Here is a 13796-nt window from a genome sequence, read left to right on the forward strand (position 1 = left end):
TGGTACTTCATGTATAACAAAAAGATGTTCTTTTTTTGGCCGTCTTCTCACGGGCGTGGGACAGAGAAAAACTATTTAGTCTCCATGAGGAACTGAACCTCAGACTTGCGGATTCCGCGCTGTGATGCTCTACCAGTGAGCCTTAGATACTCTAATTCAGGCCATTGCGAGGTTCATATCTAACACATAACCTGCATATAATAGGAACATACACACAGGATAGGATCACCAATGTCGAAAGCGTTCTATGCATAAACAGCATAAGAAAAAATGGTAAATTTTGAGCTCGGTGATGAGATAGAGAAAGATTTTTTTCGTCTTGTCACCAGTTTGGAACCGAGAAAAATTGCTTGTTTTCTTTAATACCACATGTATTTTTAATCTGAAAGGTACATTAACAGTATTTTTTTATATCCAATTCTTTTGCTAAGGAGACACACCAGGCAAGACTTGTCGCTGTACAGTTTGCTAATGCCGTGTTCCTCAGGACACATGTCTCGTCCCGTTATGTGTGTATGTTGGCTGTGGCTGATGTGTAAGTCGCTTTCTCGAGCTAAGTTTTTATTGCCATATTTTTTCCTTAACAGACGTGATGGCTTGGTAGTTAGCGTGGGGGATTCCTGATCGATAGCTTAGTTTTTGAACTCTGAACTTGATTAAAATACTTCATTTAAAGGGTGTTTCTCTCTGTTTGTTAAATATGAACACAGCTGTCAAACGTCGGGTATGGGCAAGTGAGTAAATCTTCCCCGGCCGCACGCCAAAACACAGCGGTCAAACTTAGGGCATGTGCAAGGGGATCATTTTTGGTCGGCCGGGTATCAATTTTCCGCGCAAAATTTTCAAAGAAAACATTAGAATCAACCATCTCACGCAAAGTATGCGAAAAAATAAAACGTTCATAGAAATCTGGAAAAGGAAGCGTAAGTAGGGAGAGGAAAAACTCAAGACTTTTCCCGTACTTAATTACGGTTATCCTGTTTCTTTGCCCTTTTTTTTTTTTTTGGAGCTTTATCAAAAAAGTTGTATTGTTTTACACAGCATCTGGACTTACTAGTTTGTGTACATAGTTCTAAGATGACAACTTGGTTTGCAAACAAACTTCGCTACCTCGCCAACACAACGTTTGCACGTGCGCAAGCGTTTGACCGCTGTCTTCACACTAATATCCCGCAAAAGATTTCTAGGATAACATATGAAGCGACCGCTGTCATGCAACTGAAATACGCGAACGTTAAATTGAAATATTCGTAAAAGTCTTGAAAAGGAATAAAAGTAGGAATAGGAAGACTTTTTTTTTAGACTTTATCTGATTACGGGTTTTCCTGTTGTTTTACTATATTGTTTTGCGCTTTGTCAAAAGCGTTGTACACTCTAAAACATGATGGCTTCGTAGCTTGCCGGTATGGTTGTTTATTTCTCTTGTGAGAAAACTTCGCTCATGGGCAGAAGTTTGATGGTTGTGTTGACAAATGCCTTTATCGTAGTAAAGATGATGTTAAAGAAGAAGCACGGAGGGGATTAAGAGGAACACGAGTGGCTGATAAGACATTGAAAGAAGTTAGCGGTGGGACCGAAGGTGAACTTCCTTCCTTCGCAGAGATGGTGTCATTCGTGGCTCAAAAGGTACATACAGTAGGATACTTCTTACAGTTAAATTCAAATCTTTTGATGTAACGTGGTAGGAAAAGGCTTTACCTCAGGAGTTTCTTCTTTTTATGCAAGAAAATTTGTCTTAATTTGCATTTCCTCGTATTGGTTTACGCATGCATCGATATCTAACTCTGACGGCCACTTAAGTGCTCATTTTGTAATGCCAGCATATACTTATCCAATTGCAGAGTCTCGAAAGATTGAGAAGCAAGAATTGCTACACAGCAGGAACAACTGCGTTGCCGTTTGCTCCACCAGTTTTTTCACAGGTACTCTTAACTTAACGTGCATATGAGAAAAACAATTGAGATCTCAGACTTTAAAACGATGATGTTTTTGATACTTAGACGACAGCCAGAAGGTCAGGGTTCTTTCCTCGGGGGCAAGGCACAAATATTCCGCTTTTAGCCTTTGGTTTAAAATGTTGAAATAAACACACTCCAGCTGATTCGATGTTTTCAGTGCAAAAAAATTAAAACCGTTTCATTTGTCTTCCACTCGCCGTTCGTGTTCATTAGCATATCTTAACTTCAAAGAGACAAAGGGTGTGGCCACGGGTCCAAGTGTCAGGAAGACACTTGCGTAGATTCCTTTACTACAGTACAGTCCTGCAAGCGACCCTGGAGACACCATATGTAATGCTCCAGTTACGTTCCTGATTCCGAAGCATATAGTCTCATGAAATATTCCCACTCCCCTTGAACGTGATTTTAGTTCATGGCAGGTTACACCAACATTTCGTCACAGACAAACTACTAGTTTCCCTTCCAGTTTGCCATTACCCATGCACGACTAGTAGGACAGAAATATTGTAAAATAAATGGTTTGTCCAGTAACACTGCACAGTGTTCCTGGCTATTTACAGTCAGTAGTGTAGTAGTTTTAACCCTTTAACTCGCAAGATCTGGTTGTCAATTCTCCCCACTAAGTGTTACATATTTCTTTATAAATTAGTTACAATAATGTGGTGTTAGATCAAGATAACAACTTTTACCTGATAAGTAGAAGATTATCCTGTTTGTTGGATAATGTTGGGATATTATGGGTAGAAGTAACTTCCTAATCACTTTTAGAGTTAACAGAAGGTAACTGATGAAATATGCCGTTAGTGTAGAGATTTACGTTGTGGCATTTTGCTTCAGGTGTTACTATATTTGCAAAAATGTCTGGAATATGCTGCTGGTGTAACAGAAGAGGACCGGATCAAAAACTGCATTCTTCCATCTGTTGCACAATATGTGGAGAAACTCTTAGCAGATGTTATAGTTGAAGGTATACACTTCGTTCTGTGATCGGTCCAGAAAACTAACCTCAACCTGTCAACCAATCAGATGCGTAACGAAAAAAAAAATTCGCCACATGGTCATTCACCTTGTTCCGTGCCTCAGGCAGTTTTACGCGGGCTTCTCCATAATTCCATGTGTTATTTTTGTTATCTCTACACGGCTACTGTGGTTAGTTTGGTTCCGATTTCGTGAAACTCAATGGAAATGCATTGTTAGACTTCTCCACTTCTGTACTGTACAGGGCGTGAAGTGTTGTTAATTATGCTATTTCTTGACTCTGATTGTAGACTTCCAGTCAAGTGCCGTGGGAAAGTACATTGAACTTGTAAAACAAGCCCTCCAGTCCATAGGAGGTATGTTAAGTCATCTTCTCTTAACCCTTTAGCCTCTAAGAGTGACCAGCGTCTAATTTCTCCTTACAATATCACCCCTGAATCACACATTAAGGTAAAGAGTAAAAACCTCTTAACCCCTCAGAGTGACTACCATCTAATTTTTATTCATTTTTTCACTACTGATTCAAACGTTAAGGTTATAAGAATACAGGAAATGACCACCCACTCGAGAAGCTCTTAATTGTTAAACAAATTCTCCTGGTCAATACCTTGGGAAATGTATAAAGAGGATTATGGAGAATGTGGTGGTGCTACCATAAAAAAAAAATTAATAAAAGTACAACACTCACCCCGCTGTAGGATTCTGAAGAGTTATCTAACTTTCCGAACCTATCTTCATCCAAATCAAATTGCCTAGTTCTTCGCGGTTTCAGCACAGATTGATTAATACTACTGTTAACCAAACTGTTGCAACCCTTTGACTCCTAAGAGTGACTTGCATCTAATTTCTCCTTACAACATCAACTTTGAATCACACACCAAGGTCTGAGTCACTCAATAACGGAAATGATCCCCAACTAAAGAAGCTCTTGATTGTTAAACAGATTCTCCATGTTAGCACCTTAAGAAATGTCCAGAGAATGAACAGTATGTAGAATATGCCTTCTGATGTTTGGGTGTAAAGGGTTAATCTTACTGTGAATCAATTTATTGTATTTTGATATCATTTCTTTTACTTTTTGCTTTTTTTATTTATTTATAACTTTTAGGATCTGATCTTCACGCTGTGGCTCTGTGCTGTCTTCTCCAGGTTGTGTCTGTTGTTCCGAATAAATTGGCAAGGATGTTTCATGGGAAACTCGACTGGATAAAGGTAACCCTCCGTTAGACGAAGGGCTGGCGCCCAAAATGTCAGCTTGAAACTCTATACGGTGGCCATCTTATATTATCACCTCAGTTGATAAATCCAAATTATCTTGTTACACCCCTCCACCGACGCAGCACCACCGTTTCTTTAGCAAGTTACCCCCTTTATGGATAAAAGTAAGTTTGGTTTCGTCCAAAATGGTCTGATTTACGCTCAACATACTCTCAAGAGAGTGTCATTATGTGTTATCATGTGCTATAATGGGGTCGTTTGTAGTAGTCTCTGGTTATGCTCTGCCACTATTACTTGTTAGGAAATGCCTAGTTTTCCAGATACTCTTGGCGATTGATAACAATTCACATTTCACTCACAACTTAACGTTGATAAACATGGGGCCTGTACGCAGTGTAAGTATTTAAAAGAAACTCTAGAGTCACAGTATTCGTTGTTATCAGTACTAACACCGGTACCTTTATCTTTAATCTTTTTACTTTTGTTTTGTTTTGTAGAGTTTTACATTTTCAAGTAGAGAGGATGCTCGTCAATATGCCGGCCAGTTATTGGCAGTTGTTACCTGTACAATGGGGGAAGAATCTTTCACGAATGTGATTAAGGAACTCTCTGCAGCGCTTGATAGTGAGGTTGGTGAAACACAAGGTTAATTCAGAGAACGACATGAATTTGTCACTGAAATGGTAAAACACTTAAAAAGATTATCTCCTGGACGTCTCCCAAACATAGTTTGATCGGAAGTTCAGTCAATTATTTGCATTTTGTCCACAGGATTTTATAAGATTTAGGGTAACAAGGGAGTGGAAAATATTTACAATGTTTATAATTTAATTAAAACTTAGACACTCATGTTAAATGATCGCTGATTTGGCCCACTTTTCCATAATCATGAAACCTTGGGGGAAAAAATTAAGTTAAAAACAACTATTTTCAGCGTTTTCATGAAGTTGAATATTTTTCCGTTATCGTAAGCGTCATCCATTAAGTTCGGGGATTTTTCGCCGCGCAGTCACTCCTCTTCTTAAAAATCCCATCTTTCTTTTTCCCTTTTTTGCTAAACTAATCTTAATACTTCACGCGATGCTTTTAGTTGTTTGAGATGCAGCTTGGATCAGCGAGCACATTGGGCTTCGTCATAGCCAGGCATCTTTACCAGGAGGCATTAAAATCTGCAGGCAAACAAAACCTGGTGTTAGAAGATATGGAGGTGGACGACTCCGGGAATGTTGCATCTGTAGCCACGAAAGAGGAGCTTGTGACAAGCAGCGTGGAAAAACTAGGTTTGATACAGTTTTATTCCGTATTTATGCTACAGTGTTACGTGAGAGGTTTTTGACGACAAACGAAAATGTCCTTGGAAGAATATCCTTTAATTAAACTTTTTGCAATTTCCTTAACAATTTCTCTTGCGAACTGTGACTGTATTAGAAAAATTGGTGCTTGAAAAGTATTTTCTAGTCATGCTTTTCCTCGTTCATAAACGGGAATTTCAGATAAGTATGCGAGGAATTCCAAGCAAAAGTTGCCTGCAAAAAGGCCGTTTGATCTTCCCGTAAGTCTTTCGAGGACTATACCTTAAGTGTCCTTCCTTTTCACATCAATACGGGTTTATCAGTCTAGGAATGTAAACCGTTTACCTTCGATAAGTAAGGTTATTCATGATACTTTAGCTTTTCCAGATGCCCAACCAAAAAAAAGTGAACTTCGTTTTGAGGAGCTACGTGGTGGTTTCTTCTCAATTCATAGCCGACCATGCTCATTTTTTGGGCAGCAATGCCTTTTTTTTTTCGGCTTTTCTATCTTAAGGAACGAATATTTTAAAGTTTCTTTTAAAGTGGTGGTTTCTATCGCGTATTAAGAACTTTTTTTTTTCTTTTCTGTTACCTTGATGTTGAATTAGAATATTGTTATGTTATTTTGGCAGTGAAACTCTTGAACAGCAGAAATGCATTGATAAGCTGTTCTGCTTGTCATGCTATTGGTGAGATCGGTCGAAACGGACCGCTTCCTCTTCCCGCTGGACTCGAAAAGATGGAGCAAGGTTAGGAGATTTATTATCGTTCTTTTTCTTTTTCTTGAAGCTTTTAACGCTGCTGATCCTAGCGGCGCACAGAACGCTTGTAACACATGAGCTGCTACAATGAGTGGAGAAACTGGGCGTCCTGGCATGTTGTAATACTTTTTAATTTTTTCCTTTAACTTCCATTTGTCTCCTCCATTGCAGTACATAATGGTGACTCATTTCCTGTTAGCAAAATGCTTCTTTTTTTTTTACATTGTCCGGGAAAAAGAGGGTTTTTCAAGTAATTTACAAGAGAAGAATAACAAGATCTTGTTCATTATGTTGAATGGCGCGTTGTCGACCAACGACCTATGGGAAGCGTGCCAACTTCATTTGCCACTCATTGTAGTCTTAGTCTTTGGTAGAGATAGAAAAGTATCCTTTCTCACAATCAAATTACCCGGCGGGGGACTCGATTCTTCTTTGTATTTGTAAAGTTTCTTACAACACCGACTTTAGAATCACAACTCACAAGAATTTGTGATGTTCATATTCAACAGTCATGCACATCATTCCAATCAATTCCCATGATAAGATTCTGCTTTCGATGTGACACGACACTATGTTTGGGGTCAGACGTTTCACATCTTTCTCAAGGCTTGAATTATTTCCGTCGTAGGTAATAAGTTAGTACAGTTACCTTAAAAATATGTCTGAATACTTCTTGATAATGGAATTCTCTGAGAACTTTGCTTGTGTTTAATATTTAGATGTAGCAACTGGACCATCAGCCACTGAAGATCATGTTAGCAAGTTGTCAGTAGTTGAAAAACTGCTTGACACTTTAGAGAACTCAAAGGAGAATAAGGTACTTCAGTCAATGACGTGTTGATCTTTCTGGGAACAATATTCATAACATTGATTGATTGAAATAGAATAAGAGAGATGGTGAGTTTTGAGCTCAGTAAAAAATAAAATACGTTTTTCGTCTTATCACGAGCGTGGGACAAAGAAACAATTCTGAGTTCTCACGAGGAATCGAACCTCAGACTTTCGGTTTCCGCGCTCCGATGCTCTACCACTGAGTCACAGCGAGTCTGTGGTGAGCAAGCCATTCATTGATCAACTCATCAAATTATCCCATCGATATCTGGAGCTTTTTGTTGTTCTGTTTGCTTGTTTTTGTTTTGTTTTTTTGCCAGATTATTTCATCCTCTGGTCAGTTGCAAGGAAACAATTTGAGTCGCGACTTGTAAATTTGGTAGATGTGAATATTGACAAACTAATTGATGGACTATTGATTGGCAGGTCAAGGAACATGCCGCCCATGCCCTTGGTTTTCTTATGGTTGGAGATGAGAATTTCCCGCATCATGAGAAACTGATTGATGGCCTGTGTGAAGCTGCCAAGGTGCTGCTATCTTCATGAATAATTATGATCACCGAAACCCACAATTCCCAGCACCGAGTTTATCACAAATGAGAAATTAGTTCCTTTTTGACATTAAACCAATAGAACCAATTTCAATTGAATGTCAAAAGAAATCCGGAATAGCACTGGTTTCGCTTTACTTTGGTCAGTGATTGTAAAACAGAAAACTTGCGCCACTTTTTCAACCAATCAGTTGCAAACTACAACCAAACAGGAATTGGTCACCAGCATTTTCCAGTGGTTTGAGCTGTTTACTTGTTCTTACTTTTAGTTCTCATTGACGCTTTTGGGGCATATTCACTTCCTCTGAATTACCGTTTTCATTACTTTTGTTTTCGTTTGATGACACTCAATCGAAAAGCTCTGTCACAGTAAGACAGTACCAACCAGTCTTTGTTTCCTTACTGAACAGATCCGGCAAGTAGAAGTGCAGTTCACTATAGGGGAGGCCCTGTCATGTGCAGGGGCAGGCAGAACGTCACAGGTTGCCCGTGATCCTTGGGTAGTGGAACAACTTGCAAGTACTGCTTTTGATAAGACAGATGAGATCATGCAGGAACTTACTGAGAAGATTATCAACAAATATGCAACCAGTCCCACCCCATACGTCAGACAAGTATGTTTCTTTTGATCCACCTTCAGACTTGTCCAAGCCTTAGGTTTCTGTAGATGAGTGACACTTATTGAAAAAAAAAAAAGGCGGAGGTCACGGACAGTTTTTACTAAGTCTGGAATTCTTGAATTGATATGAGAATTCACAAGCTTGTTTTTCTGACTGAAGAAAGTCATAAATCCATAGAATTAAAGTCGCAATTTTTGCACACATGCAGTGCATATGAATGATTATAGAAATTCATACCCCTGAAATTTGAACGATCCTTGAAGCTATTATCTACTTAAACTATACAGCAATTTTCAATTTAGAGTTGAAAGTAAACCGAAACTGCATTTAGTCCTCTTCCTTGCGCTTTGCGATTGGCTTGTGTAGAAATTTCGGTCCCTCCTTTCCACCCCCTCGGATGCAAATTACACTCCCAAAGACAATGTTGCTCAGCAAGATGGCTTAGATACATGGGCAGTTAACAATAGTGGACTGGGGAGAGGGGTGAAAGAACATCATAGACATTGTTATGGGGAAGTGTCCCAGTTATTTACGTCTGGGAGAGTAGAACCAAAACCACATTTAAATTATTTGCGGTGTCACTCGTTTGCAGCAGTTTGCTTGTTTTAATTTGAGTTCTTATTGTTTCCTCGTGTATCAAGTTATTCGTTGTGGGTTACATGATTACTTTGTGTTTGGCATGACGACACTCGCTCTAAAAGCTCTTTCATAACCGCAATTTTCTCTTTCAGGCTTCTTGCATTTGGCTGTTGTCACTTGTGAAGTATTCCGGGAATCACAAAGTTGTTCAGGTGTGGCTTTTTGTTCCACTGATCATGATTCTCTCAATGTTTTTTAACTATTATTATCTTTTTATTTTTCCATTTTTTGAGGATCTATATTAGGCTATTAAAGAGGAAATGTTACGAAAATTTAATTCTGTTAGTCTTGGGTGTATTCTGTGAAAGGCTGTATAATCTTTTTTTCTTCTTACAGGCAAACCTTAAAGAAATCCAAATGGTGTTCATGAATATGTTGGCAGAAACAGACGGTATGACTGAGTGTTTAACGCTTTGATGTGTTACTTATCTGATATCTTAACCCTTAACACCCGAGCATCAGTCTGCTTATTCTCCATGCTGTTCTCTGTGCATTTCTCAAGGTGCTGACACGGAGAATTTGTTTAATTTCTCATAACCCTAATGTTTCATTCAGGGGTGATTTTGTAGGGAGAAATTAGATGTCAGTCACTCTTAAGGGTTAAGGGATGAACCAATTAGTCAGTTTCCTATGTTTTCATCACCATGACGTCAAATAAAACGATTAAAAAGACCTCCGACACAAGTCTTGATAACCTACCGGCAAATATTAATTTCTGCATCACCCAGAACAACACACAGATCAGAAATACGTTGCAAGTTTTCAAGAGGAAACCCAAGATCTTTTATCGAAAAAGATAGAAATTAAGAAAATATTGAAACAGGTGATTCGTTTTTCCTTGTCACGATGCAAATGGACGTCTCAAAAGCAAAAACAAATGCGGAATACCTCATTTTCAGAAAGACATAGACGAAGTAACCTTTACCTTAACTGCGCCTGCAAAAGCCGTTTTTCTATTAGCTTGTGGCCTGTGTTTATTGCTTATTATTCCTGTTATCATCCCAAAAAAAAACCTGTCACTTTTGTCACGTGAATTTGTTTACTTGTGGTTTATTATTATTAAACTCGCATTTTTTCATTTCGTTTCCAGACCTCACTCAAGAAGTAGCTTCGAAAGGACTGGGTCTAGTATACGAACATGGCGACGGAGAGAGCAAGAAAGAGCTTGTTTCCCTATTGGTTGATACGCTGACGAATGGTAGGAGGTGAGCACTTAACTGAGTTAATAATTAACGAGCAGTTCTGTAACGATACTGAGATTAAAAGAGCTATAGGCATTAGATGATGACGTAACTGTTCAAAAAGTGTCTTTAATTATGCTTAAAATTTGACTGTGAACCTCGCCATTTAAAAAAACAAAAAAACAAACAAAAAAAAGAGAAAAAGAAACCGCAACGTGGCTCAAATAACTTCTCTAGACTTTTGTAAGCTCCTCAAGCGTCAGTGGAGTTGCAAAGTTTTTTTTCTTTGCTTTTTTTTTTGTTTTTGTTTTCTCGTTTTTAAAACTCTTTTGTCTTCTTCGTTTCAGGTCAGTCCAGCACGTCACCGGTGAAACCAAGTTTTCTGAGGGGTAGGGGGTGTCTTCTGCCATTAATAACGATCTTGATATCGTCACTGTTATTCTGTCGAAGTTTTGATGGACACAAAACACGTTGGATCATCTCTTTCATCATTGTTCTTGAAACGATCCAAAATTAACGCACTTTAACGTAAATAGTCCAGAAAAAATGTGCAATAAAACAATTATTGAATTTGGTTTTCGCATGAATGATCAAACCTCGTTTCTGTGTTATCTGACTCAGACCTCGGTTTTGATAATTAATGATATCTTACTTAACCTCATCCAATAATTGCTTACTATCCTTCGCTAGTTTCATCCATTGATTTTGGGAAAATTTAGCAGCAATTCGTAGCCAAACTAGAGGGGAGCACGCTTTACAGCGTAAATGTAACTGCACACACCATGTTATGTACTTGCGGTATGGTGTACTAATTATGGATGAATGCCATGGCGGATTAACAGAAATTAGACAGGACTAACGAACGAGCCATGTTATTATGTTCTTCCTCACATCTCACTTGACGTTTTAGGAGCGGAGTCTCCACCTACAAGGAGTTATGTTCCATTGCAAGTGATCTAAACCAGCCAGACCTTGTTTACAAGTTTATGCACCTTGCAAATCAAAACGCTCTGTGGAACTCCCGGAAGGTATCGTATGAATTAAACAGTTTGGTTTTGTTTCGTATTTTGTTTTTGATTAATGTAATACGTCAGAGGGCATAGGCTAGTGCCTCTCTAAATACCTAGGAGGCGGCGAGTCACTTGTGAGCAGTCTCCTACGAGCACTGTTGACCGATGAACTCGCGGGCCTCTCGTAACGTATACGATGGTTGGAGAAGCCTCCTCTGTTCGCTTACGAGATGCCCGTGAAGCAGCACCAATGAAAACTTCCACATAAGCTACGTGGCGATAACCATGTCTAGGTTGTTTTACGATTGTTGGGTTTTGCCTAGGCCTGGTTATCACCGATCGCCTAGATCCCAATCATCCAGAGTGATACTCAAGCAATCGGGGCAATTACATGTAAACCAGGTCAAACGTTCTCTGACCACCTGAAACATCCAGAAAATAGAAAATTAAAATTCTATGTTTTTGTTCTTCTTTTCTTCCAAGGGTGCAACGTTTGGGTTTTCATCCATAGCTGCTCACTCAAGTGAGCAGTTGGAGCCATACCTTCCTAAGATTGTACCAAAGTTGTTCAGGTAAACATAAATTACTTTTTTCATGTTAAGTATTTTCACATGCGATCTTTGTTTCTGGCTATGTGTTCGTAAGGGGTCTCTGATGCTGTGAAGCAGTGGACCGTGTAATGGCTATGCTCTTTATAGAATATTTAGATTGTTTCTTAAATCCATCCTTTGGACAAATGTTGAACACCGTAAGGTATTACAAGAAATTCATTCATCTTGTCACGATCTCAGTCACATATCTCGCTCAACATAAAACGTACTGTGGTAACAGGTGTGAAGTTAGTGACTGAAGCGGAGCAGCCGTAACATGACTACGGATTTCCTAGCACCTGTTCTTGCTTTAGCGCTTCTTGTCATCGCCGCCTCAGTGGGCAAACCGCCCGGAGAAAGAGTTTGTTTTCCCGGAGGAAAAACCGCGTCAGCTTATATTTGCAGAAGAAGAATCGTAGCCCTGAAATCTCAAACTGCTCGAGTAGCGGAGCATGCGCATTCATTTTGCCGCTCTGTCACCTTTACAAGGCTCATATGTGACATGCGCAGTGTGTTGTGTGTGGAAATAGAGAAGAAGTATATTCCTGTAATTCTACCCTCCAGGTACCAGTATGATCCTAATATGAAAATACAACAAGCAATGACCAGCATCTGGGCTGCTCTCGTACCAGAGACAAAAAAAACGGTTGGTTTATTTAAGTCGTAGGCTAGCTTGCAAAACACTCTCTGTTTCTTTTAATACAAACGGAAGAAGCGTAAGCTAAGCGGGAGTTGTGATAAAACCTGAAGTTCAAGGGAGGAAAATTGAAGGGCATTTTTTCCTCCTTTTTGGAGTATATTCCTTTTCGTGTATCCCGCTTAATTTAACGCTCCTCCCATTTGACGTTGAGGAAAAAAGAAAAAAGGAAAAAAGAAAACTACAACGTATGCTAATCAAATTCACTTAGCGGTAATTACAGCTTCCTCAGCAGTGCGTATCCATAGAAAAGGAATGCTTAACAGAATGACTAAACACCTCCTGGTATACTGGAATTGATTGGTGATAGGAACTTAGTTAGATTTACCTATTGCATATTAACTTAGTTGCAAGTTTGAAGTGGATCTGTCACCATTAAATCCGTTTTTTTTTTTTGTTAATTTAGTGAAAACGCAAAGTGGTATTTTTCGAATTTTATCCGGTTTTTTCAGGGGCCTTTTCAAAAAGCTCCGTCCTCTGAGGACAGTTCACCCGGTTAAGTATGGACGATAGAGCTAGCCGTTGGAATAAAGTCACGCTTTCAAAATTTCCGCATTCCTAGTTTTGATGTCATTTGATGTTTTAGGTGGATAAATACGTGAATGAAATACTAGAAGACTTAAAAACAAGTCTAGAGAGTAACATATGGAGGGTAAGACAGTCCAGGTAGGAAAAAAAGCCAAGATCATTTACTTATAGCTTTAGCGTTTCGTCACATCTAAGGAGGAAGGGCTAGCACTTGAAATGTCAGCTTTAGAAACTCATAACGGTGGCTGTTAACAACAGACAAATTACCTTGGTATACCTTGCACCTACGCAGCACCATAGTTTCTTAAGAAACTTAGCCCCTTTGTTCATATGTTTAAAGTTTACTTTCAGCTTTGGAGGGGTTTTTTTTACGGATAATACTGCGAATTGTGAGGGTTCAAATAGCGATGGCATCACCGAAAATTGATTTTTAAGTTTATTGTTTACTGTTTATGAAATATGTCGTAAAGCGCTCAAATAATGGTAGTAAATCTATCAGAACTTTAAGATGAGTCAGACACTGTTACAAAAAGAAAACCAAAAACTGAACTTTTCTGTTTACAGTAGGTTGGTTAGATTTCCTGTCGGTCTGTCTATATGCTTGATTGTCCGTTACCAGCCCCACCTTCTATTCCCTTTACTTGTCTAGTGTTTCGCATTTTGTTTAAAAAGTTCTCATCGTTGTTTTTATTTTCAGTTGCATGGCTCTCAGTGATCTCCTCAGCGGTCGATCAGTAGAGGACATGCTCGAGTCTCTCCCCAAGCTTTGGGAGCTGTGTTTTAGAGCACGAGATGACATAAAGGTTGGTAATAAATGAAGATTTATGGCAGAAAAACTCCTAGATTTTCATGTTAAGCGAATTACTCATGAGTTTCAATAAAAGCCGGTTACGAGACCTCCGCCTATAAGACCTCTCACCGCCGTCTGTTGAGCCAGCGAGC

The 13796-nt window shown here is 39.1% G+C and overlaps 1 protein-coding gene across 1 annotated transcript in view; it reads left to right on the forward strand.

Annotated features, from left to right (window-relative positions):
* LOC113681776 (proteasome adapter and scaffold protein ECM29) overlaps positions 1–13796 on the forward strand; it is a 40342-nt gene that overhangs the window by 15216 nt on the left and 11330 nt on the right. Inside the window, exons 16-36 of the mRNA XM_027198892.2 lie at positions 432–535; positions 1488–1626; positions 1842–1922; positions 2796–2925; positions 3227–3292; positions 4045–4148; positions 4652–4783; positions 5245–5434; positions 6079–6195; positions 6927–7024; positions 7465–7566; positions 8000–8203; positions 8941–9000; positions 9185–9239; positions 9939–10053; positions 10377–10418; positions 10940–11057; positions 11523–11611; positions 12194–12275; positions 12913–12992; positions 13552–13657. Coding sequence (XP_027054693.2) covers positions 432–535; positions 1488–1626; positions 1842–1922; positions 2796–2925; positions 3227–3292; positions 4045–4148; positions 4652–4783; positions 5245–5434; positions 6079–6195; positions 6927–7024; positions 7465–7566; positions 8000–8203; positions 8941–9000; positions 9185–9239; positions 9939–10053; positions 10377–10418; positions 10940–11057; positions 11523–11611; positions 12194–12275; positions 12913–12992; positions 13552–13657 — 2214 coding nt within the window. The remainder of the gene's footprint in view (positions 1–431; positions 536–1487; positions 1627–1841; positions 1923–2795; positions 2926–3226; positions 3293–4044; positions 4149–4651; positions 4784–5244; positions 5435–6078; positions 6196–6926; positions 7025–7464; positions 7567–7999; positions 8204–8940; positions 9001–9184; positions 9240–9938; positions 10054–10376; positions 10419–10939; positions 11058–11522; positions 11612–12193; positions 12276–12912; positions 12993–13551; positions 13658–13796) is intronic.

The sequence above is a fragment of the Pocillopora damicornis genome, chromosome 11 (assembly GCF_964200805.1).
Source record: "Pocillopora damicornis chromosome 11, jaPocDami1.2, whole genome shotgun sequence".
In the NCBI taxonomy this organism is placed as follows: domain Eukaryota; kingdom Metazoa; phylum Cnidaria; class Anthozoa; order Scleractinia; family Pocilloporidae; genus Pocillopora; species Pocillopora damicornis.